This window comes from Platichthys flesus, chromosome 21 (genome assembly GCF_949316205.1).
Source record: "Platichthys flesus chromosome 21, fPlaFle2.1, whole genome shotgun sequence".
NCBI lineage: Eukaryota > Metazoa > Chordata > Actinopteri > Pleuronectiformes > Pleuronectidae > Platichthys > Platichthys flesus.
In genome coordinates this window covers 15,082,935-15,107,187 of record NC_084965.1, presented here as the reverse complement: position 1 = coordinate 15,107,187, position 24,253 = coordinate 15,082,935, and the positions used below count along the sequence as shown (strand labels likewise).

The 24,253-nt window shown below is 41.5% G+C and overlaps 1 protein-coding gene across 2 annotated transcripts in view; it reads right to left on the bottom strand.

Moving 5' to 3' along the window:
* The window catches only part of pard3aa (par-3 family cell polarity regulator alpha, a), a 338,263-nt gene that overhangs the window by 125,765 nt on the left and 188,245 nt on the right, over positions 1-24,253 (bottom strand). For both annotated transcript variants that reach the window (XM_062379666.1, XM_062379667.1), the window contains exons 13-15: positions 23,032-23,220; positions 21,994-22,164; positions 10,733-10,880 (exon numbers count right to left, since the gene is read on the bottom strand). In XM_062379666.1, the coding sequence (XP_062235650.1) occupies positions 10,733-10,880; positions 21,994-22,164; positions 23,032-23,220 (508 nt within the window). The remainder of the gene's footprint in view (positions 1-10,732; positions 10,881-21,993; positions 22,165-23,031; positions 23,221-24,253) is intronic.

The following is a 24,253-nucleotide window of genomic DNA, read 5'->3' as shown; positions in this document are numbered from 1 at the left end:
CACCTATTACTTTAGGGAAATATGTGTACTGTATCCAATGCAGCATTACTGTGGATGGATTGAATTACATCACTATGACATTGGTTTACTAAATGTTTATTTTTCTTTAATCCTAATGAAATAAAGCTTTTCTTCAGGGTAGGTTAAACTCTTTTACACCTGATTGTCTGGTGTCTTCTTGCTTTGCCGCCCCCTGAATACGAACCTTTACCAAAACCCATCCTTGTACTTATGTATCTATCTTTTAATTAACTCTGGAAGCCTCATCCCTTTGTCCATGGACAGCCTCATCTTATCCAGTTAACATGGCTGCCAACACTGTACAGGTGGAATGAAGGCTATTTCTCACTTGGGCTGCTTGACAGAGAAACAACAGTTAATTGAATTCTCCCTGTACTGTAAATCAGCAGGACTCGAGTCGTGATGGTGAGAAACTCCAGCATTTGGGTGTTACTGAGCGAGATCTTTAACTTTCACCTTCAGACGCAGGCAGATCAATTGGTTGGAAGTTAAATCAGAGCTCGGTGACAGTATTCATTATTTATCTTAAATCAAATTGTATTAGTATATAATTATTTCTGAAATGCAATTTGGCATGTCAGAAAAACACTCAACAGCAACGGTTTGATCTCTACGACAAATATTAGAGCTTTATTGAAGAAGTAATCAGAGAAAGTTGTAATATTACCAGAATAAAGTTGTACTTTAATGAGAAAATCCAATTACAAGAATAAAGAAAAAAATACTTTGGAGTTCCACTCCAAATCTTTGAAGCTTTGAATAGCATCCAGAATTAACCTACAATAGTCGTACAGCAGCCCACTCCCAAAAAATTCCTCCCCCATTAAATAGACTATTTCCTCTAGGTCTGTGTTATTCTTCAGAGGCTCTTTTCGAAGTCCTCATAATATGCTGCTGATGTGCCAAAAGATTAAGTAGTATATTATTTGTGTATCCTAAAGAAGCCTATAACTCAACAAGATACTCCACATTCCTCATTCTAACGCAGATGACAGACTGTTTCTGGATAGTCCCTCTCTAAAATGACAAGCAGCCCAAACTTATGACTTGATTCTTGTAAAATCAAATCCTTATTCCTATAATCTCATGTCATGAGGCTCAAATACTGTGATGGGAGATTTTATATTTAGTTAAGTTTCATGCAAGGATTGACAGTTATTATCCTGATGTGTTCCTGTGTGTTTAAGACTGAAAACATGTGGGGTCAGCTTGGCGGACTCAGATGTGTATTCTTTGGAGATACCTTTGTGCCTCTGTTGAGACAAAAGGTCTTAACAGCAGGGGCCATCCTACTGTCTGCAGTAGAGTGCATAGGTGTTACAGTCAGAGACAAGGGTCTCTGGGAAAACAGGTTTTAACACTTGGAGTCTAAGCAAGCCTGATGTTATTGTAACTTCGAAGGAGTCCTCATTCAGATTGGGGGTTCACTGAATCTAAGTCTGAAGACAACACACAGAGAGCTGATTGGATAAACATTCTACCTCTCTGAAAGGAGGGGCTTATTTAGTATAAATCAAATGTGATTACATTGTTCTGGGCCACTGACCTCAAGTCAGACAAAGTGACATGGGTGCTCTGGTCCCTGGCCGCAGCCAGGTAGAATTTGTATGACCCAGAATTGATAATTGTTTGCTGTGAAATGTAATTAAATATTCCATTACAATACAGTCACTGAACTAAAATTGACTGAATGTCCACTTAAACATAATAGGTCATTTTTTATGTCCCAACAGATATTATGATGTACTGTGTAGCAGTTTGTTAGGCAATTGTGACACTTTCTTTATCTTTTCCAATTCATACAGAAAAAATAATTATGGTCTGAACTTGGGTAAAGGAGAAAATTACCTTTTTAGAATCCTCATCCTGTTCTATACTGTATATTCAGTGCTCTGAGTGCTTCAACTCTATGCAGTGGTTTGGGTTTGACCTTGGAGTCTTTTTGCAGATCTCCTCTAAGTCAGTCACCAAACTCTACACTTGTCGTCATTGTTTCTGTCTTACAGTCAGTTTGGGAAAAGTGCGGCGAGTGTGTCAATAAGAGATGCCCTGCGGTTGTGTGTCCACAGGGGCTGTCCTCATACCAGCCTTCCACTTTTCTTCAGCTCTCAGTTAGAGTTACCTTTCAATTGCATCAGCCACACTGAGAAGGCCACTACAGGAGAGACCTGTAGACAGTGCAGTGGTAACATGACAGGAGCGTTGTACCAGGATTAGTTTGTGTTTCAAATGCACAACACGAGTACAAATAATTTCCTTGCATACCAAATGTGCACTCTTAAAGACAATGCATTTGCACATAATCACCTTGCATTGACTTACGACAGCAGAGCACTTTTGTTAGAGGACATAGTTTTAATTAGAAAGTCTGAAAGCTTCCTTCTGCCAGCTTTATGAAATATTTCCAGTCAGGACCTTTCGACCCAAGTGGCCAGCACAGCAGATGAAGAGCTGCTAAGAGCGTTTCACTTCCCTCTTTACTAAGTAGCTATAGGACACACACACGCACGCTCGCACACACACACAATAAATGGCCAGTGGACAGGTATCATAAGGGCCATAATGAGGCTTTGGGAGGTGAAAATAATAAGAGAAGCTGTGGCACTTGCTTTTTTGCAGTTGTTAGCATAATAAAGGAAACCACCCACCCTCAAGACATGTTGTCGAATTCAGCAATTTAACTCTGAAAATGAATGTCCAGCTAAACTGGGACAATAAAGCAGACAAACCTTAGACTGAGTGGACAAGACCGAAAGAAGGGGACTCGGCCTTTGGTTCATGAGGGTGGGCTGAGGAAGATGGAAAGCAATAGTCTTTCCATAACTTGTTTGTAGTCTTACTTTACATGCTGTGAGTGTTGTCTCTGTTAGTTACATAATTACACTAAAAAAATCATCTGAACATATTGTCGCTGGTAAGTTGGAAGCAACTTTTCCCTTCTCCTGCCAGAGCAGAATAACCACAAGCATCTAAACCTGAGCTGAGTGAATGCAATTACTGTTTTCTCCAAACCCCAGAACCACTATCTTGGCAGGAATCAAAATGCTGTTATTAAGTCTTTGATGACTTGGCAATTCTAAAAACACTGGGGCTTTTCATGAGCCCAGTTTGTAGGGAATGAAAGCAAATGAATAGAGAAACGTGAAAATCACGTTGCCATCACGAATGCATCAGCAGTCACACACATATCTTAGAGACATGTAGGAGAGGTCACTCGAGGATACATTTCACTTGGGTTAGGATTAACTGTTCATGGAATCTGGTTCTTCCACAAAGGGGCTTTTTGGGAGAGATCGTGATTCATGCTTCCCATTAATGCAGCTAAAGGAAGAGTTCTCGAGCAACATGATTAGGCCACTGAAATAACTGATATTTTGGATATGGATTATTTCGTGGCACAAATGTAACCCTATGTTACGTTAAGCATTGTTGAGTGTGCACATGACAACATTTACAGGGACACCAATATTCCATGATAAAAGTCTGAATGACACACTGCCACATAGAATTGTCTGAATCCCTAAACACGAATAAGGTCGTACTCAGAGTAACCAATTATGGCATTATGACATGTTGAGTATTCTGACCTTTGTTACTTTTGTGGACATGGAAATTACTACCAGTATACCAGTAAACCAGTTAGAAAGGGGTCTTAATTGAACATTGATATGAACACAATATACTTTATCTTCAAAATATACATTTCTGTGCTCTAAAACTATAATTGCGCAGTAAGGAATGAGGAACCAATATAACACATAACACTAAGGCCTTTGTGACAGTGTTGTGAATTATTACCCATTACCTCAGTATCCACAGCTGAGAGCAAGAAGCATTTGTTAGATTTAGCTATACTATTGTAATGTGAAGGATTAACATATCAGAGTTAATAGCTGAAACATGTTGTCATGGAAATTACGTTATTTTTAATATTAGAACATCTTCCAAACCAGAAAAACTAGACAATGAATGATTTTGCATCGTTAGACACTTACATTGACTGAGCCAGGAATTTATTATCACATCATGGTGTTTCCATCCTATCTGTCTACTCGATGCCTATAACTTTGATAAGTGCAATCACTACAGTGGAAATCCCATTACTACCACTGTACTGGAGCACACGCAGCCCCCCCCTGGCAAGCCGTGCTTAGCGTGTGGAAGCTATTTCATGATATTGAAGCAGAGATGTTCCTCCTCCCTCTGGCAGAGGGTGAAGACAGAGACAGATGGGATCTTTGGCTCGAAAGGCCACCTGGCTGCATCCATCCAACCAGATCAGAGCTTCACTCTCTTCTCTCTCTGCCCTCTGACCAAGCGTTGCCCGTTGAAACATTGAGCCGTAAGGGGAGAGGTCACACTAATAGCCCCACTCCATCTTCTTTCTCCTACATGAGTTTCCTCAATCTTGTCCCATCATACACTCTTGGTCTTTCTTTTACACTCTCTTCTCCGTCTTTCTCCCTGCTTTGGTGACACTTTGGCCTATCGATCTGCCTGGAGAAGGGTTCATTAGTTGATCCACGCTGCCACAGCAATCAGACCCATGCATGGGTTGCAGCAGGTAATCACTATAAGTACACACTGGTGGAAACAAAAGCCTTATGCTCCACAGGGGACACTGGTGCCATTTTTTAACAGTCTCCCAGGGATTCTCTAGTCAATGCAATTGATCAGGGCATTTAGTTGATTGGGTTGATGACGGTGTCTCACTTCCTTGTTGAGAAACTCAATCAGTTGTCCATGAATGAGGATGCCAAACACTGAAACTAACAGAGATAGTTAATCATTTCCCCTGAGCCCAGGAGCAGAGCATTCACAAACACTCTGTGACTATGCTCTCATATTTAACGGTTCCTTTGACGACACATCGACCAATTGTGGCTATTCTTAACGTATGCTTGAAAAACTGATTTGGTGGCAATTTGCAGAAAAAAAAATCTATATAATGTATGGAGGCCACTAATATACCTAAGATAGCATTGATTCCGGCAAAGATGATCTCCAGTATAAAAAAAATGAGAGAGGCGGTGGTCTAGTGGCAGAAACTTGTACTACGGGCACAGAAGGTCTCTGGTTTGTCTCTGGTTCGACTCCACGGAGAGACAACAAAAGACGAACCTGGATTGATGTGTCCAAAAATCCAAGAGTCTCCCTACCCTGTCTAGTGCCCCTGAGCAAGGCACCTTACTCCCCCAACATCTGCTCCCCGAACGCCGTACATGGTCGCTCACTGCTCTGTGTGTCCTGCACCAGATGGGTCAAAAGCAGAGGTTAACTTTCCCTACCTGCATGCATGTGCCTTTGCATTTTTGTGCATGTGTTTGGGACTAATAAATGCATCTTAATCTTAATCTTAATCAAACTAAACAAACTACTTCTCTGGCATATATTAGCATAACGAGGCTAAACGTTTTTCCTCTACCAGAGATCAAGTCAGTGTTGAAGGAAGCTATGTCCTCCTGTCCAACTCTGTTATTAATCATTTAAATGCGATTTCAGGGAATATGAAAAACCACCTCAACCGTTCAAAACAAGCACCAGCTGCTTGTGCTATAAATCCTCACTAAAGGGAAATATATACTGTTCAATTGATATATAATTGAACAAGATACATTGAGGCTAGGAGCACTTAAACACTTATGTAATCTGGTAAAAAATACTGGAGCAATAAAGTGAGCAATTGCAAAGTTTTTATATTACTCCTATATTTATTCTTAGATAAAATTACTGTTCAAATCATGTAGACCATAGTACTGTATTGCGCAACCCCTTTTGCAGGGATATTTACAAAAAATTTGGCATCTGTGACGCATGTAAGACTAAGCTTTTTGGAAATGATGAATACAATGCTTCTTTCGCATGTGGTGCTTTGCGTAACAAGCATGTGCCAGAAACAAAAACAACAATAGTGACTATATACCAGTTTCTCTAAGTCTGGCTGGTAAGTTTGCAGCTAAATTAGCATCACTGCACCACATTACAAGTGTAAACAGCCGACTTATAACAAAGCTCCCTGAGCATGCTCGGAATGTTGTTTCTTTTAAAGGAAAGATCAATGATGCAGACTATATTGCCACCTAATGGTCAGGCATACTCGTGAACATTTGTTGTTGTAATTATGTTCTTGTCTGGATGGGGATATTTCTATAAAAACAAAGGTCATGTAGAGTTTTTCTCTTTTAAATGGAGGGGAAATATCCATTCAAAATTATCCCCAATACTGTCAACAAGGCATTAGAAAAGACAACAAATTACCAAATATGGAACATAATCATAGTCAAATAAGTAAAAATTATGTCCTATACCAATATTACATTGATCAGATTTTAGAATCAGAATCTGAATCAGAAGGTATTATTGCCATTAAACACAGCATTGCAGACGTGAGTCCTATTTTCTGGTTAGTCAGAATTCTGTTCCGGTATATTTTGAAGCTATGTTGGACTCATGTGAGGTCACAGTGAAATATAGGTAAGGGAAGTTTTCTGTGTAACATTGATGCCATTTTTCATACTGAGGCATGCTAAAAGCACTCTGGACACCGAGTTAAGAGCGGTCACTCTGCCTCATCTCCTGCATCGATGGCTGAGTGCACAGAGAGGATGAGTCTGCAGACTGAGAAATACTGAAGGTGAGAAGACAACAGGGTCAATTCCTGGGAACACGGCCCCACTTTAACACCATTATGGAAGACTACAGCATCTGGGGACAGCCTGGAGTTGCTCTGTCTATGTCGGGGTTTTCTCTTGTATTTACATCCTATTTGAAAAATATCTTCTAGTTATGAGTGCATGCATCCATCCTTCCATGTTTACTGCATATTGTTGGAAGGTTGCACGGGAAGGACTGGAACCAATCCCAGGTCAAGAGGTTGCCAGTATCATGTAATGAACAAAATACATGAAACAGATTCAATAATTATACCTATAAAGAATGTGTTGTTACTTCTAGGTGACAACTTTTGGGTTTGGCTGTGTCAACAGGATTTTGCACCTTAACGTGCACTGCATGAGTTGCATCCTATGAACATCTACTTTCCTGTGTGACAACAGCATGAGTGTGCTTCCCCACTTCCAGCCTCGCATCCCACACTCCCTTCACTACTGTGCCAGTCCTGGATGAGCATTCTTGGTCAGGCACTTGGCCAATAAGTCACATCCACAGAAAGCATCAGTCTATGGGCCTCAATTTTCACCCCAGCGTGTGGACCCGGCACCCAGTGGCACTTTTCAATTAAACAGGACGGAAGGCGAAGCCGGGTGTGATGCTAACGACCTTTGTGTCAAACCTCGGCTGTCACTGACACACTGTGTGCACGCAGGAGATTTCACTCATAGTTCCTTTTATTTACCTCTTCTCTCTGTTTTTCCTGCCTTAGAAGAGACATTTCTTTTTTTACTCCCACAAAAAGGTCAATAGGAGTTTGGGGCTGAAAGAAAAATAAGTTTCAGGAACACATTTCATTTGAGGAGGGATTCAAGCAGAGTGTACTGTACTCTTCACCACCTTTGAGTTGAGGATTCAGCCTGTGGCCATGATGCTACACCTCATGGTGTGTGCATGTGCAAAGTTAAAGCTGACAATATCACAGCATTTCATGGCTTACTGAAGCAAATTGGGGATGGAATTAACTCAGACCATTGATTCGGTGAATGTGTTCGCCAACAAAACACACAGAGAGATATTTCTGAATGACGGCCCAAAACACTACAGGGAAGATCAAGTGCCCTTACAGTCAATGTGATGGTACTTTACCAACATAATAACACCTGTCGCCTTTTTTTTTATGAGATGTTGCCATGGTTGTTGCCATGGTAATTATAATAATTTCCCAAACAGGCGAGCAGATGTAAAGTGAAATCAGGTACTCATAGGACACAGCGGCAATTTGCTATATTTTAACAGAAAACTGAGAGTTTTGCAATAATAATAATAGTTTGGCAGGAATATGGAGTTTACAATTACATTATATTGACTTGCTGCCACATGAAATTACTCAAAATCAAAGTCAGGCGTTAATTATCAAGCCGAGAAACCACTCCATTACATTTACCTCTGTGTAGTGGTCCATTTACAACAGCACAGGTAGCATAATGAAAAACAGACTCAGAGGAGAGGGGCTGATTTGGTTAGAGAGTTCCTTCATTGTCTTTAAAGAGGTAAAAAGCCTTAGAATTCTATAAGTAAACAGTATTTGCTCTGAGGAAAATGTACATCCCACATCAGTGGGAATTATGTTTAACCTGATGGAGAGGTTGTACGTGAGTGTGAATGTGTATGTGCACACACCTATGTGTTCGTACTGCAGCATGTGTGTCTCAGAGTGTCCCAAACTCCACACGTCTGGCCTTCATGATTCAGTAATTTAGCTGGTCTCGATACTCTCGACATCAAGCTGTCAGTCAGGCCCTGCCGGCTGTGTGCTTCCTGACCTTGCAGAGCCGATCTCAGCATCTGTCCTCTAACCACAACTGTCACATCTCACACACCAGGCAATATGTCTGCGCCCATCTGAAATAATATATAGACGGAGATATAGAGGGGAAACAGCTACTGTCAGTCGAGACTGCAGACATTTTACCATCACCACTACTGGAGGATAAGTGAAAGATATATTATTACTGTCTCAATTCTTATTATTTATGTATTGCCCTGATTAAAAGTAAATGTAGTACACATTTTGGTTCGAAGTGGAAAGTTAGATGTGTCATGGACAGCGATGCTCTTTGCTTTCAAAGTGAGTTTTGTGACATTTGATTTAGGTTAACAAAATCTTAGCTCAACGTTGTCAGTGAACAAGGTCACTTTGTTATGAGGAAACAGATAGAGACAGTACTCTCTTCTTTCAATTTGTCTTGAGATTTATCTGCTATGATTTAATACATTTTAGGAATAAAACTAAATGCATTTTCATCTTCAGTAAATCAAGGATGTAAGAGAAGAAAAGGAGGAGCAGATACACAGATACTGGAAAAGCCCAAATTTGACTGTGTATGTGCAGCAGTGTCCTGGATTTTACTTCATAGGTGCTAAAATTCTACCTCAGCGCGGCACTGCTGTCTTGCTGTGATGAAAACAAACTCATCCCTGGTAATTGAAAATAAAAGAATTTGTGTCAGTTTAAAAAGATGAAGACCTGTCATAAAATATCATGCGGGTTAATGAGGGCGCGACTCGGAGACAGCCTGAAGACATGGAGGAAAAGGAACTGACATTTTCTTGCTGCAAGACAATCCGAGTCAAAGATCTGAGGCTCCTCTGAGCTTCTGCTGTGATAACTTAGTACTTCGGCACCCACTCCACCCCCACCCCTAAAACTTTTCCGCTTGGCTCATTTGACTCCCACTCCGCTGGATGAGATGAGCGCTGGGTACCCTTGAAGTTTCAATGCCAAGAAACTTTTCCATCAGTGTGCCCACAGTTGCCACTTATGATCACAGCAGCATTCTAAAAAGCCTGCGTCGGGAAAAGCAAGTGGAGTAAATAGGCCAAACTGAGAGGAAAACCCAACCAATTCCAGAACACTTGAATTGGGATTGAGGACTAAGACATGATGAAAGGGCAAAAAAAGAGAAGGGGAGACAGGGAGACAGAGGGAGAGAGTGTGTCAGGGGCGAGCCCTATTGATCTGGAGGCTTAATTAACCATCAGATGCCTCTGACACAAGCTCTGATCTTCCATGATCAGTAGCAGAGTGGCACCACACTGGGGGGAATGGTTGGGACAGGATGGGAGAGAAACAGGAGAATGAATGGGAGAAGGCTGGAAAGGGACAAAGTGTGGATCATTGACAGATTACAAATTTACTCCATCCGCGTGGAGAAGGTGGAAGTGGTTACATGGTGGGAGGTGAAAGGCTAGAAAGACTGATGACATGGAGATCATGAGGAAAGGGTTTATCAGAAGGGGGGGGAGATTGTGAAAGGCAGAGTTTGGCGAAAGGAAAATTGGGGAATTAGGTAAAAAAAAACAAGAGGAAGACGAGAGACGGAGGAGAAAAGGAGAGGCAAGGAAGGTTAAGATAAGAAAACAAGCTTCTGAAAACCTATTGTGTGTGTGTGCTGGGAGAAAGGATTGGCTACATGCGACTACACTGCATCATCCTTAACAAAGACTACCCTCCCTACGATGATGCAATTACCTTCCCTGTCTTTGTGTATGCATATGTGAAAGGTCTGTCGATGTTGAGATGACAGCAGCGACAGGCAGAGGATTGAATTGCCAATTCTAATACACTTAGAGAGCCGAGATCTTAGCCCGCTGATGTCAACTGGGTAGAATGGGAATTGACCCGAGTGCAGGCAGTTGGGAGAGGATTGAAGGTGGGGAGGATTGGGGATGACGTTAATCCCTGAGGGGTTTGGGTAGGGTAGGTATAGTATAACCTGGGAAACAGAGAGCGATGAGGCGAGATGAGGCTTTGAAGGTGATGCTGACTGAGGGCTTTAATGGAACACATGTAGCAGAGGAGCTGCACAAGGCATTGGGTTGTGTTAAAATGAATCATCAAACATTAAGTTTCAGACAGCACCGATGCATAAGGAAAATATACCCACTGAGGTTAGCAGGTCAAAAACACTTCCCATCATGGTGAATGACTGTAGTCACCATTCAAAATGAAGCCCAACTTGTTGAGTCATCTTATCTAGCAGTAGATCAAAGAGCCACAGAGGGAGAATGAAATAATCTCTGCTAATAAATGACTCACCTATACGCCCCATCACATTAGTGCGTGATGTCGAGATGTTGTCAAAGTCCTCGATGGTGTCGTACAGTGAGTGGGAGATTCGGCGCTCGTGGCTGTCCAGTAGCGAGTTCATAGATTGTTCTAGAACTGGAGGGCTGCCCGGGGCTTCCTACAGAGACCAGGAGAGAGATTAAGAGTAGATATTAGCACTCGTTAGTAGGTGCCAAGCAATGATGAAGCATTTCAACCCACTTAGACCAGCTCCAACATAAATGCATGTATCGTATATACCTTTAATCCCTGGTGCGACATTTGTGTGTTTCTCTTTTAAGACAAATGTCATAGCTTTCAAAAGATGCAACATATGAAATACATTGTGGTTTGCTGCAATATTCCCTGGAGAGGAAAATTGCAGTATGGGAAATGTAGCTTGGTGGTTTTTAGCGATCATAGCATGCAAAACAATTTTAAAGGTACCGTTAGCTGACAATCAAAACATCCAATGCTGAGGTTTCAGACTGCATTTATATTCTAGGCATTAGATTCAAGAAAATTAATAATTCATGAACATATTAATCAATGTGGAATGAACTAAGACTAATACGAGGCTCCAGTCGTGTTTTGATCATTCCTGCAAAATTTGTGAAATCACTGTAATAATCATTACAATTGTCACACAGAGAGTCCAGAAGTAAAATAAAGTTAAGCTCAACTGTGAGATTTTACCAGTCATTTACAGATTATGTTTGCAGTGTATGGCACCATCTAAACTGGAATGTATCCACATCCATCACATTCACACACAAAAGAAGACATGATGTCTGCTACAGTATGGCTCCTAATGTGATGCCATCGATACTCTGAAAACATGGAACAGGGACTTCAGCATCCGACTTGGCTTACATTGGAATTTTCTGGTTCACCAGTGTGAAACGGCTCCTGCAGAGGTCTGAGCTGGATAAAGCTCCATAGATTTCCCATAGGCCAATAGACAGCTGCCTCTAACAATGAGACCAAGTAAATGGACCAGTGACATTTGCCATGTGGTCGATGTGCCACACTGCTGGTTATTGAGCCCACTGTACACTCGGTGCATGTGTCAGTCTTGACAAGGCGACATGGTTTGCTGTGAGTCTTTGGGTTTGGGACCACTAGGTCCCAAGTACAGTGTCCATGTTCAAGAATCAATAGTCTGTAAAATGTGGTATTTTTAAGGATAGAGACAATGGTGCTACCACAGAATGAGTCAGGGAATGGAGAGGAAAACATATCTCCAATTCACGTGCGGAGAGTTAGAGAATAAAGCTTGGGCCGTGGTCTTATTTCCCATAATACTCTACAGCAGCCTTTGGGCAGCAGGGGAATCCACTGGAGAACAACTCCCTATACATGACCTATTACAGACAGCTCCCTCACAGCTAGATAGTCTTTTGTAGTTCAACTCTGTATCTCAAGCATAGTTTAAACTAGGAGGCCCTGGCTAATATTGATCTCACAACAATCCACTGGCTCCTGGCCAAGAGAAAGGGGAGTAAACAACAGGAAGACAGGAGCACAGGAGGAAGATAAAGAGAGAAGAAACTCCCCGCAACCATTGTAAGGAGTGTTTGGTTAACGAATGTAAAGAAGAAAAATAAGAATTGTGCGGATGTGCGATCTGAGGCCAGGGTGCAGTTTGGGTGCTGTCAAGTCGCCTTCTTGTGGGAGTAATGTGTCCTGGGAGATGCATACCAGGCTAGAAGGACTTACTGCCTGTTTAATATAAATGAGAGCTTTAATGAGGTTGGGAGCGCAGGACTTTATCTGGACGGTATGCTGATAAGAGCGAGGGGTGAGAAGGGAGCGTGTGAGCGTGCATGTGTGTGAGTGAGCGTGCATGCGAAACGGGGGGGGTAGGTCAATTACAATCACAGGCGAAGCCACTGGCAGCTTTATAATAAAAAGCATGTCCCTGGATGATTCTGACTCAACAAGGTTCAAATTGTTTAAATGAAGATTTATTTTACTCACTCCTCTCTCGTCTACTCAATTCGCCGGACTTCAGATCTGCTTCAGATCTGTGCGGCGACTTGTCATGAGCTAACATGAAGTAAGATGGAGGGTTTCAGATAAGAGGTAGGGAAATGTGTGGACAGGGCGGAACAGAAGGCAAGCGACTGAGAAACCATATGATATGAAAACTACATACAGGGTGCGTCTAGTGGAGTAGATCTCCGAGAGACACTTGTGTCACCGTCTGCCTCTATCTCTGACAGCGGAACAGGCTTATTCTAAAAGTATTCATTGGATTCTATAGCAAATAGACTTTGGGAGCACTTTACATACAGGCAAAATGGCAGCAATTTAATCTTTGTGTATCCAGTATTAATTAAATCTGTTTCTATGCATGCTAATGCTTTAGCACACTGTGAATGTTTACTGCCGTGTTAATGTTGACTGACTGGCCCAACATTGCATGACGAGCTGTGACATTTTCATGAAAAATCTGCACCCGTTGCTTTCACCCGTTAATCAGTCTTCAACACATATCCCTTTTTTTTTCATAGGGTAAAATATTCAGATGCTCAAGAACATTGTTAGCCTGCAACAGAAGCAGCAGGTTAATAAAAGGGTAAGCAGAAGAAAACTATGGTGTGAAATGTTAACCAAAACCACAGCATGTGATGAGGTTATTTAAACCACATGATGAGAAATGACTGGTTAATCAAAGAAGGCTGTAGATTGTGTCTCTGCTCATGTTGGGTGCAAACGTTAATGCACTACTGTACTCTATGACTTCATAATAACATCAGGATGATGTCATTGCTACCATATGATCCTATAATTATTTTTCAATATGTAAAAGCTTCAGGTCATTTCTATAGTCTCATGAGATCCAGAGAAAAATGAAATAATGTATTTTTGAACTACTTATGATGTAATTTCTGACTATACTATGTCACTTATCATGTATGAGGAGGAATCAGTGTCTGATCAATATATAATTAAGATTATGATGTTATTTGTGGATGTGTATATTGGAAAAACATTTCCCTCTGATATATTGTTTTTGACTGACCTAAGCTTATGACCCACCGAGTCGGAAAGTTGCTTATCTGGAACAAGTAATATTCCCACCAAATCTAGTGAAAATATGTATTTATGAGCTATTTGGTCCACATGCAAAAACCCGGAGTGCAAACAATACCCTGCTTGTGTTGTATTGACGCACTGGGTAATAAATCATGCCCATACTTTGATAACTGCGTTGTGTTATCAAAGTATTTGATCTGCTGCGGTTTCCATCCCTAAACAAAAGTAGCACAGAGTTAAATCGAGGATCATATTTGTCCAAAAGTGGATGTGCTTTGAATCTAGTGTGAATGATAAGATTTGAGTCCTTTCTTAGCCCACTTCTCATCACCTCATCATGTGCTTAATCTGTCTTAATCTAGTCATTTTCAGAGTGGATTATTCTATTGACTGAGGGACAGGGCAGAGCACTGTGACTCACACTGAGCCCATTGACTATAGACTTGTGAGGCATCACTGTGTGTGTGTGTGTTCAAGATGCTTTTACATTATGTGTGAATGTAGTAAGAGGATGTGTGTGTGCATAACATGTGTGTCTCTGTAAATGCACTTGTGGTAAGTGCAGACGTGTGCGCAAATGTTTTAGTTTTTCTTGCCAGTGCATCAGCATCTACCTGACCTTGGAAAGTCAGTGAAGGAGAAGAAGCTGCACGGTGACAGGGTTGGTCTTAAGCTGTCAACTAAGGCTAATAATATATAGTCCATGGCCATTTCCTGGCCTCTATCCTGGTCTCAGCCTGTTGCTCTGGCCCTAATCCAGTCAACCTCCACTATAATGCTGTAATTACAATCCTTAAGCTGCTGCATCCTGCCACAGGCACAACTCACCTCACTGCTAGCTAGATTCCCCAGTTTTATTAGCTTCTCACATCCACCTAGAGCCTCGTCTAATGCTAGGGCTTCCCTCACAGGTGGACTCCCAGGTGTATTAGGGGTTCTTGGCAAAACTTCAACTTCAAACGAGCAGGAAATGGGAGAATAACTCATATTTTAATGTTCCACCCGATAACGAGTACAACAAACCATGTGGAAGCAAGACTTAGAATATACAGCCAGGCCATCAGCTCTGTAGAGGACCACAACTGCAAAGCAAAGGCTAATAACCATGCTAAAGTGATAATATCGCTAAGATGTTGATTGGCCTCTGGCTTTCTGCCTAACCCTATGCTTTTATGATCTGCCCATTCTTGTTAACTTCCTGTCATTATCCGAGGATTCAGACGTACAACAACATCGGCCGGTGGAAAATCCCACTGTAAATGTTTATTTTACACTTAATATTAATACTTTGTAGAAATAAACCTGTTTGCCGTAGTTTGGGATATGCTGCTCTGCTCGTATTTACATTTTTAAGAAAGGTCGGGCTGTTCCTGCTGCCCTCTCTCCTCTTTGAGCGCAATGCATGATGGTAGATATCGCTCAGTTAGTGACAATTGGGTTTTTACAATTTTTCATGAAGCATAATAAAAACAATGAGTGCACTATATAGGGTATAACATAATTAAACACAAAAAAATGCCGAACTCACCATATAGTGATATATATAATGATATATATAATACATATAATGATAAGTGAGTGATTTCGGACACAGCCTGTTTTTTCCCCCCCTATCAGATTTCCTTTCACCTGTGTCTCATTAGTTAATTTGTCCACAGTGAATTTGTTACCTTGAGTTTCCTCTTTTCAGTTGCCAGAACATTATGTTTAGTCACAACTCCCTTGACGATCTGATTGCACATGTTTTCCACAAAGGGCAGAGGTAAAATCCAAGAGCAGACGTTTCTTGCGTAAATAGAAGCATATAGAGAAGAAGATCTGAAGCTGGTGCGCACGCAGGAAATGTGTCCGAGTGCAAGTGTACAGTTTAAGCACAAGCAGAGCAGACCTAAACACAAGCAGGGGCTATTTGAGTTGGAGTGCAGTGTTTTGCTGTCTGCTGCTCTCAAAGTGAAAGAGTGAATAAAGATAGGAAAATAACCCATGTCTGTCCATATTGACCATTTTTGGCACATAAGTATTGCAATAAAATTGGTGAGAGGGATATGAATGTGTATGATTATTCACATACAAGTTTTATTTTGCATAACAACACATGACTTCAGACACTAAAGCACACACTTCACCTTTGCAGTCCTCCACCGAGCTGAAGCAGCCCACTCAACCACCAGATTCAATATATTATTCTCTCAATTGGTCCCATTGAGTTTCCCCCGCTGCTCCTAAACGAGTTAGTCCTCAGAGAGTCGGCCGGGAATGAGGGCCCGGCAGCACTGGAATTGCATTTCTGTTGCTCTGCGATCTACTCTCCGCAATTTAGTCACTGCTTTATGACAGACTGCATTTCCCAGAGTGCACTGCTCCCTGCCCTGGCTCTCTTCTTCTTTTTCATGAATCACTCCCATTCACTATGACAACAGGGGAATTGCAGCTTTTCGATGTGCTGATTAGACTTGGACTTGTGTTCGTATTACCCTGAAGGGGCGGGGTCACCATAGATTCCCATCCCTGTCTCGTGCATCTGTTGCGGGCCAGCAGAAGCTCAATGTTTTAAGGTCTCTCCCAGCAGTGGTCAGCTCAATACTAATAAAACCATAATTTACTCGGCTGGGCCTCTGATTGATAGCTCTCTCAAGGCTCTATCGATCAGCCTTTCTCTTATGCGAGTGAGTGTCTTTTGTTAGGGCCGGCCACTTCCTTCCCCCTTGTCTCTTTGCATAAACATTCTCTTAGTGACTAACGGCAACAGTATTGGAATGAATCGCAAACACAGGCCATTGGCATGCTGAGCAGACTGTCTGCTCCTTTAGAAACACAATGAGCTGTTATATCTACTCACTGCACCGAGTCAACTAAGCTACTGTGACTGAGAGCCTCGATGAAGGAATAATACTGGGGTAAACGCATGGGATAGCATCTCTGCTGCTTTGATCATCCTGCTGTACCCCCCCGCTGCTCCTCATCAATAATAAAACAGTGTTCTAGCTTACCCATTACCTGACCATGTTCCATAATGGTGCAGCTGTAAAACATAAGAGAGTAAGGTAAATTATGACCCGTAGTCCACCGTCATTGCGAAGCAAATGGCCACACATAAAACAGCATTTTTTAAAGGAATTGCTTTTCTACTTCTTTGGGAGACCTCATTATATGTAAATTGCGTTATTTTGTTTCCACTTGCTTCTTTGTGTTAATATTAACTCATGTCATTATGTCAACCTAAAAATGTGTGTTGGCCCCCCCACATCCCCCTTCACGCTGACCTGTCATCCTCGCGCATCATGCTGTTATGAGCCTGTCACATTCCTTCAATTTAAAGTACTGACGCTAATTAGCTGTCATATATATCAAAACCTCACCAATGTCATCTGTGATTGACATATTTGTGGTGGATTTGATGAGCAAACACCGACACACCAGTGGCCGTTCCTGTTAATGTGGTACAATACAGTGGTTTGAGGAAATGAAAAAACAGGAAATCAGAAACATGTTCCTCAGGTGACTAAATGCACTGGCACACTCTGTGGTTTCCTGCCCCACATGGCATTTACATAATTGGGGTTGCTGGACTGGAAAGTCTTTCAAGTGGTCAAATGAGGGCGAATTTCTTTACATAAAAGCTTTACATTTATGTCTTGGGGTGTTCTTGACGTAGAACTCTGCTGAGACAAGCAAAAATAATAAAAATCCAGAATGTGGAAGTTAGATATATCTTTATTTCAATAAATGGAATCAAACAAATGGGGAGGATCACTGCTGAAGCGGAGAATATCCTTAGGCAGAAGCTCTGTCTCATGAATTATCATGAGAACTCTAGGGCTGTGTAACACCATGTAAAAATAGTACCCCGAGAACTACGATGTGTAGTATGAGCGAGTTAGTTTGTAGGCAAACGCAAGAAACCAAGGAAGAGACAGGTTTTGTGGTGAAAGTGTGTTTTTGTTGCTCTGATTAATGCAGTGTTTCGCTGGCAAGCTGCAGGAACAGTGTCAGGAAGGACCAAAAAATAAGAAAAACACAGTCGATGTCTGCAGAAGATCTCCGTCATGAATAACATCAAAATGCAGAGGGAGGCATTCGCTAACATCGTGTGATGAATCTCAAATGAGAGATGAAACCTAGCCAAACATGCTTATCATCAGCCTGTCTGCTTTTCGATGCCGCTGTGATAAATACTGCTTCTTGGAAATGTCATGAACTGCTGCGGCTGCTGCAAATACAAACATTCACTGATCCTATAAGTTCATAAACAGGAGCGATGAGAGGGGATGAATGTTTTATGAGCTCAGACCTTTTTATTCTTATTGGAAAAACATTACCTTGAACTTCCCAATCAGTAGCTGCACTAGGCAAGTTTCCGATCATCACCTTTTATATTGAAGTAAGTTTGGAGGATTTCTCACAGTATGCCATGTCTTTTCTTTCACCCTAACAAGTGCAGTGCCCGTTCAGAACATGCCTTTTTGGAATGGGCTGTTTACTCAGGTAATGCATGAAAAGACCAACTGCAGGACTCAGTCCACAGAATCCTGAAGCGGCACCTCCACTGCTGAACCAAGTGCTGGGCTGTTCACCCGTTATCATGAAGCTCTGCTCTAATGATCGACGAAGTCAGTTGTGTTGATGAGTTTCAACCACTGCTGCTACAGAGCACTGGTCACACGTTTATTTACTGTAAATCTTATTTTTATTGAACTTATCACTCGTCCAGAATTGCACCAAATTCCACATTGCACTTCCTTGGGCTCTTAACCGTACACATGTCATGTGTGAGGCTTTCAGATTAACAGGTCTTGAGATATGCGTTGCACATGCAGACAGACATATTTCTGGAATAACTCAATGGCTGGAATTGTTTTAAACTAGCAGGAGTAAGGGGATGAAAGTTGAATAATCTGTATTTGTTAACACATAAAAAAATTAATAATGGAAGTGAAATTACTTTTGTAAATTTAATTGCTTAAACACATGTGCGCGTACATTAGTGGAACTCAGATACAGATGAGAAATTATACAGTCTCTGAAGCAGCCATGCAATTACAACACTTCAAATGAATTTGCAGTGACCAATCAAATCGCCTGATTATCTGGGGCAGAATGGTGGTTTTTCAAAAGAGGGGTGGGGGGGGGACAGTGGCAAAATTAATTGTTCTGGTGTGTGTGTGTGTGTGTGTGTGTGTGTGTCTGTGTGTGTGTGTGTGTGTGTGTGTGTGTGTGTGTGTGTGTGTGCGCTCGCGCAGGTTAATGTGCTAATGTGGCAAGATATCTGCTGTGCAGTTCTGCAGACTTCCACCCAACCAATCTAGAGATTAAACTACCAAGAAGCATCCAGCTGCTATGCTCTAACAGAGATGATCACACTTTAGCCCACAGGACCAAACGATGATGAAATCAATGCAATTTTCATGGAGTATGGTGGCCTGGATAAGCTGCACCCATCTCAGTCCTCGCCTCTGATGCATTAGGCTGTACTGCTCGGCTCCTCTCCCCCCCAAAGACAGTGATGGATCTGATTCATTTCAATGGTGCCCTCCAGTGCTCACTCCCATTCGGCTGGGTGACAGTGGCAAACTGAGGCTGGCTCCCCACAAATCTGCCTGCTGCCTGGTCAACACAGCAGGGCAGGGGAAGGAGGGGGGGTGGATGTAGCTACCGGGAGCTGGCGTCGACATTTAACTCCTGCTTTTCTTATTTGAGGTTTACAACTGACCTTGAATTATTAAGGTCTTATCTTTTCTTGACTTTTAGTTTTCGAATTCTCCCTCCTACAACAGTTTCAATGCTTCCTGAAGACAGTGCAACTTAAGTAATGATTGCCTGTAATGGGACTTTAATGGATGAAATCCAAAATGCACTATTACATCTCACTTCTCCTTTTGTTTCACATACCCTCAATCTTTTTCTGCAACATCATCAATTAGCCGTCTCATAGCAACTGATGTTGAAATAAATGTCACCTTATATACAAACCTGTCAAAATTTTCTCTCTAAATCATCTCTTCAAATGGATCAAAATTGCAATAAACTTTAATGTAAAAGTGTCATTCTTCATCCGTCTACCTACAGAGTGATAATGCAATGATGAAAAATATATATTTTCAGTGTTTCTCGAGACGTGTTTGTCTGTGACCCCAGCTGTCTGCTCAGTGTCAGTCTGTCTACCTGGCTGCCGACTGGTGAGGGATTAATGAGGACAGGAGAGTGACTGGACCCTAGTGATAGAAATCACTGAACCTTGGGGCAAAATTTTTCCCGGAGGGACATGTATCCTCTCCCATAGTGTGGAAATGGGGAAGGAGGGTAAAGAGTGGGGAGAAGGGAGGGACGAGTTGCTTTAAGTACCACTGAGACAACAATATATAATCCAGGAAGTCTGATTTATGAAAAAAAATCTGGATTTGAAGGATTATAGAATGCCACAACAACAATGCACAGTGATTTATAATACCGGAGCCGTAAAATCCTATAAAAGTGGAGGATTTTTACGGCAACAATCATTCCAGTTTGCGTCTAGATGGTTTTAAGGTAAACATTAAATATGACAATACTAGGGGTATCGGAGTGTGAGTGGGATGTTACAGCCAAAGTTAAACTTTAATGAAGGTTTTTTTTGTGTGTTTTTGTTTCCCTGTGTTTTCTTGCTGTATCTCTCTCTCTCTCTCTCTGCATCATTGCTTTGAAAACACTGTAGTCACATCCGAATGAATAATGGGGCAACATTTTATCATTCAGGCCGGACTTTTGGGTTTCTAAAAGCAGCCTAAAACACAAGCCCTAGGATGGAGGGTTCATGGCCATGAAATTAAAATGACAGACCTGGAAAGGAGGGCTTGACTGTATGGATTAAAGTTGAAAGGGAACAAATCTGTGAGAATAATTCTTTTTTAATTTTTTAGCTTATTTTTATAGTACTTTCTAGACAAGGTCACAACATGCTTCATAGGGGGGATAAAGCAACAATAACATTAATATAAAAAACATAATTGTTTTTGAATCTACACAGTGGTCAATTTTTTTTTTTTTTTTCTTTTTAAGAAAATTATAATAGCAGCCCAGAAGCTCTACAACATTAATGTGAGTGATACCTGTGGAAATTCAACCTCAGTCGCTGGTTGTGTTTATCCCAGGACCTACCAGGTAAAATGTGGGGCAAAACAAGTTGAGGGGAAAGGAGGTGAAGATTAGCATTGAAATAAAGAGAAACACAAGCTGACCGGGCACGGGGGGGAATGATGTGGTGAAGAAGAGAGAGACACAGCGCTCGGAGGATGAGGGTTAGCGGGAAGGGTGAAGGGCAGAGTGGGAGAGCGGGGCTCAGCGTGGTGCTTCACACTGACACACAGCCACAGGACACACGCTCCAATTAGAATCACAGCAACACTAATCAAACCTGATCTACAACCTCTGGCTGCAGGCGGACTGGACGTGTGTTGAAGTATTTACATTTGAATCCACACTCCTGAAATACAGTCACACTGCACTTGGCATTTTGCATTCAGCTAAATGATGTATGCGTTCGCTCGAGAACGTGAGAGAGTTTAGTTTTTCTTCAAAATTAAATAAATAAATAAACTAGGCTGGGATTATTTTTGTGTCACAAAGGATATTTCATAAAGTTGTAATCCCCTGGCTTTCAATATTCTACACTGTTGCCTCATGACAAATATCCACCTAAACGCAATACATATTCCTTTATCTGCCTATCTGACAGTGTTATTTTGCAGGCCTGTCAATCATAACTCAGTGAAGTGCTTCTTAGATATCATATCAAGGCCCACCGTGGGAAATATGAGACATATCACCTATCTCGCACAGGAAATGGGACTGTTTGAAGATTTGCATGGTGGTGTGGTCGTTTCGTAAAGGTCCTCCTCTAGCTATCTATAAGCTCTATAAAAAAAAAAACTATGGGAAACAGATTATGGCTCGTGGCAAGGTAGAAGGAAGCAACTCTCATTTATCATTCAGTGCAGCTGAATGTAGTCATCCCTCTTCTCCATTCTATGTCTTCTACTTATACACACACAGGATTTAAGTTTAAGTATGCATGTGCCTTTGTTGAGTGCGTATAAAGAATATGTATGATATACTGAATGTAAATTTTATTAACAGCGTTCTAAAACTGAAACAAAGGCAGACCAATAAAGTCCTTGTGAGGAGAAATGGTCCCAAGAACCTTAGTGTGATTCCTCCCTCTCTTTTTCAGTTACCTCATTGTTTGTGGCCACCCGCCGAGCCACAATGAGCTGAATCATCCCTCGCTTGTTGCCCTCGACAGACATGGATGTCCGCAGCGTCTCCATGGCCTCCTGGTTGGTCTTCCCGAGCAAAGACTCGGCGTTCACTGCAATGAGCTGGTCATTGACATGTAAACGCCCATCCTGCAGAAAAACACAAGGGGAGAGTTAGATCCTTTTTTTAGTTGTTTATGTTAACATGAACATATATATTCTGAAGCAGCTCTCGGGGTCACGCAGACCTTTTAATTCAATGGTATCCAAAAAGACTCTGGGGCAAAACAATAATCTTGTGTTCCCATTAATCCCTAACGATCATGTCTTTTTTCGGGTTTCAGAACCATACAAACATAAAGTGTACGAAACCACCGGTATTCATGAACACTTGAATTAATCACCTGATTCAAATCTAATATAATTTTCAATGGAACAGTGAAATATTACAGAATGGTGTAAGCAATATCAATAAATATCACAGTATAATTTTCATTGATAGCAATATCACACATTTCTCAAGACTTATACATTTGTTAGCAGAGTGAGGAGGTTTAACACATAATTGATCCACCTTGAATTTTTTAAATGTTTTGCTTTTTGTGTATTTGTATTTTCCTGCTCATAAAGATGAGTTTATAACCAGATCCTCTTCACAGAAGAATAACTTGAATAAGAAAACAAAATAAATAATATGACATCATTTACATTTATTGAAATAATTATCAATATTGACGGAATTTAAGATTGTATCCTTGCCCTTTCAAAGGCAATTTCTGCCACAAGGTAAAAATTCTCAACATGAGTCTAATGCCACTTACAAACATGTGACCACTTAAATATCACAAAGACAGAGACTTTGATATGTTTACATGCAGCAGCAGCAGCAGCAGCAGCTCGACAGCACAGTGACCCATCTGAGTACTTACCTGTAGGTCCTTGTCAAAACCATGAATGCAATCAATCAAATCCATCAAGGAAGAGTCAGAAGATAAGTGAGTGGGAGTAGTTACTTGCCTTGCTAGCAGCCCCTCCGTTTATAATGGACTTCACAAAGATGCCCAAGTCGGCGTGGTTCTCCTTGGAGCGATTGCCCTTGACGCTGACACCTAGGCCTGCAGAGCCTGAATCGCTCAGTGGGATCTCAAAGGTCATGAACTCTCTCGAACCGTCAGGGGTTAACACCATGTCGTCTTCCTCTGGCTGCTGAGGGTAGTGAAGAAAGAGAGGGATGTCTCTATCAGATCAGTTTTTATTATTGATCAGTTTGGCATCAAAAAACGCAATCATCTCTGCTGATCATGTGCTAATCAATTATTCAAGTTACATAGAATGGACGATTAGGTTTTTAGGTTGTGATCGTTCAGCTTTATCATCAAGCTAAAGCAAACTGTTGCTGAGCCCCACTTTACATTTGAATGCCTGTGAAAAGTACCCAACCCTAACTTTGGTGAAGAGACAGAAAAACAAAGAGATTTAAAAAAAAAAAAGAGGATAGTGGAACAAAAATTGAAAAAAGAGCAGGGATGGGAAATGACAAGAAAATGGAAAGCGAGCGGGAGACAAGATAAAGAGGCGTAAGATGAGTGGAGCGGGAGAAGAAAGCAAATGGGTGGCAAGCATGTCACATACTGTATCTCAGGGCTGTCATCGTCAATTGGCCATACTGTCTAGCCAAGCGCTTCTAATTCCTCCACCATCATGAGCTCGGTGTATTAACAGTGGGGACGGCGGAGAACTTTTGAAACCGCCAGAAAGCAATTTGATACTCAAACAACGGCGGCTTCCTTTGAACAACAGCCCTTTGAAGGATCATTGGTGACACGTTAAGAATGTGACCTTCTTTACTTGTGCAATCCTTTATGGAAAATCACCATAGTTGCCTTTCGTTGCAGGGGTGTGCTGCAGTTCCTCAGTACACAAAATATATATCTTTCATTTCAGCTGCAAGAGAGGTTTGAGAGAGAGCGTCTAATAGGCAAGGAGATCAACTGAGCTGGAAAATAGTCCATTAAACATCCACTGCAATCTGTCCTCTAACTATTTTCACTGGTGTCTAACAAAGAGCATCTGGAACAAGTAACCAAAAGAATAGTCTTTTATGTCTCACTTGCAGCAGTACAGAGGTGTGAGAGAAAGCTAATAGTGTAGGGAAAATACAGGGGGACTTGTATTTTTCTTTCTTAGGTAGAAAAAAGGACGAAACCTGGAAAGGACTTAATCAAATATTTTCTTTTTA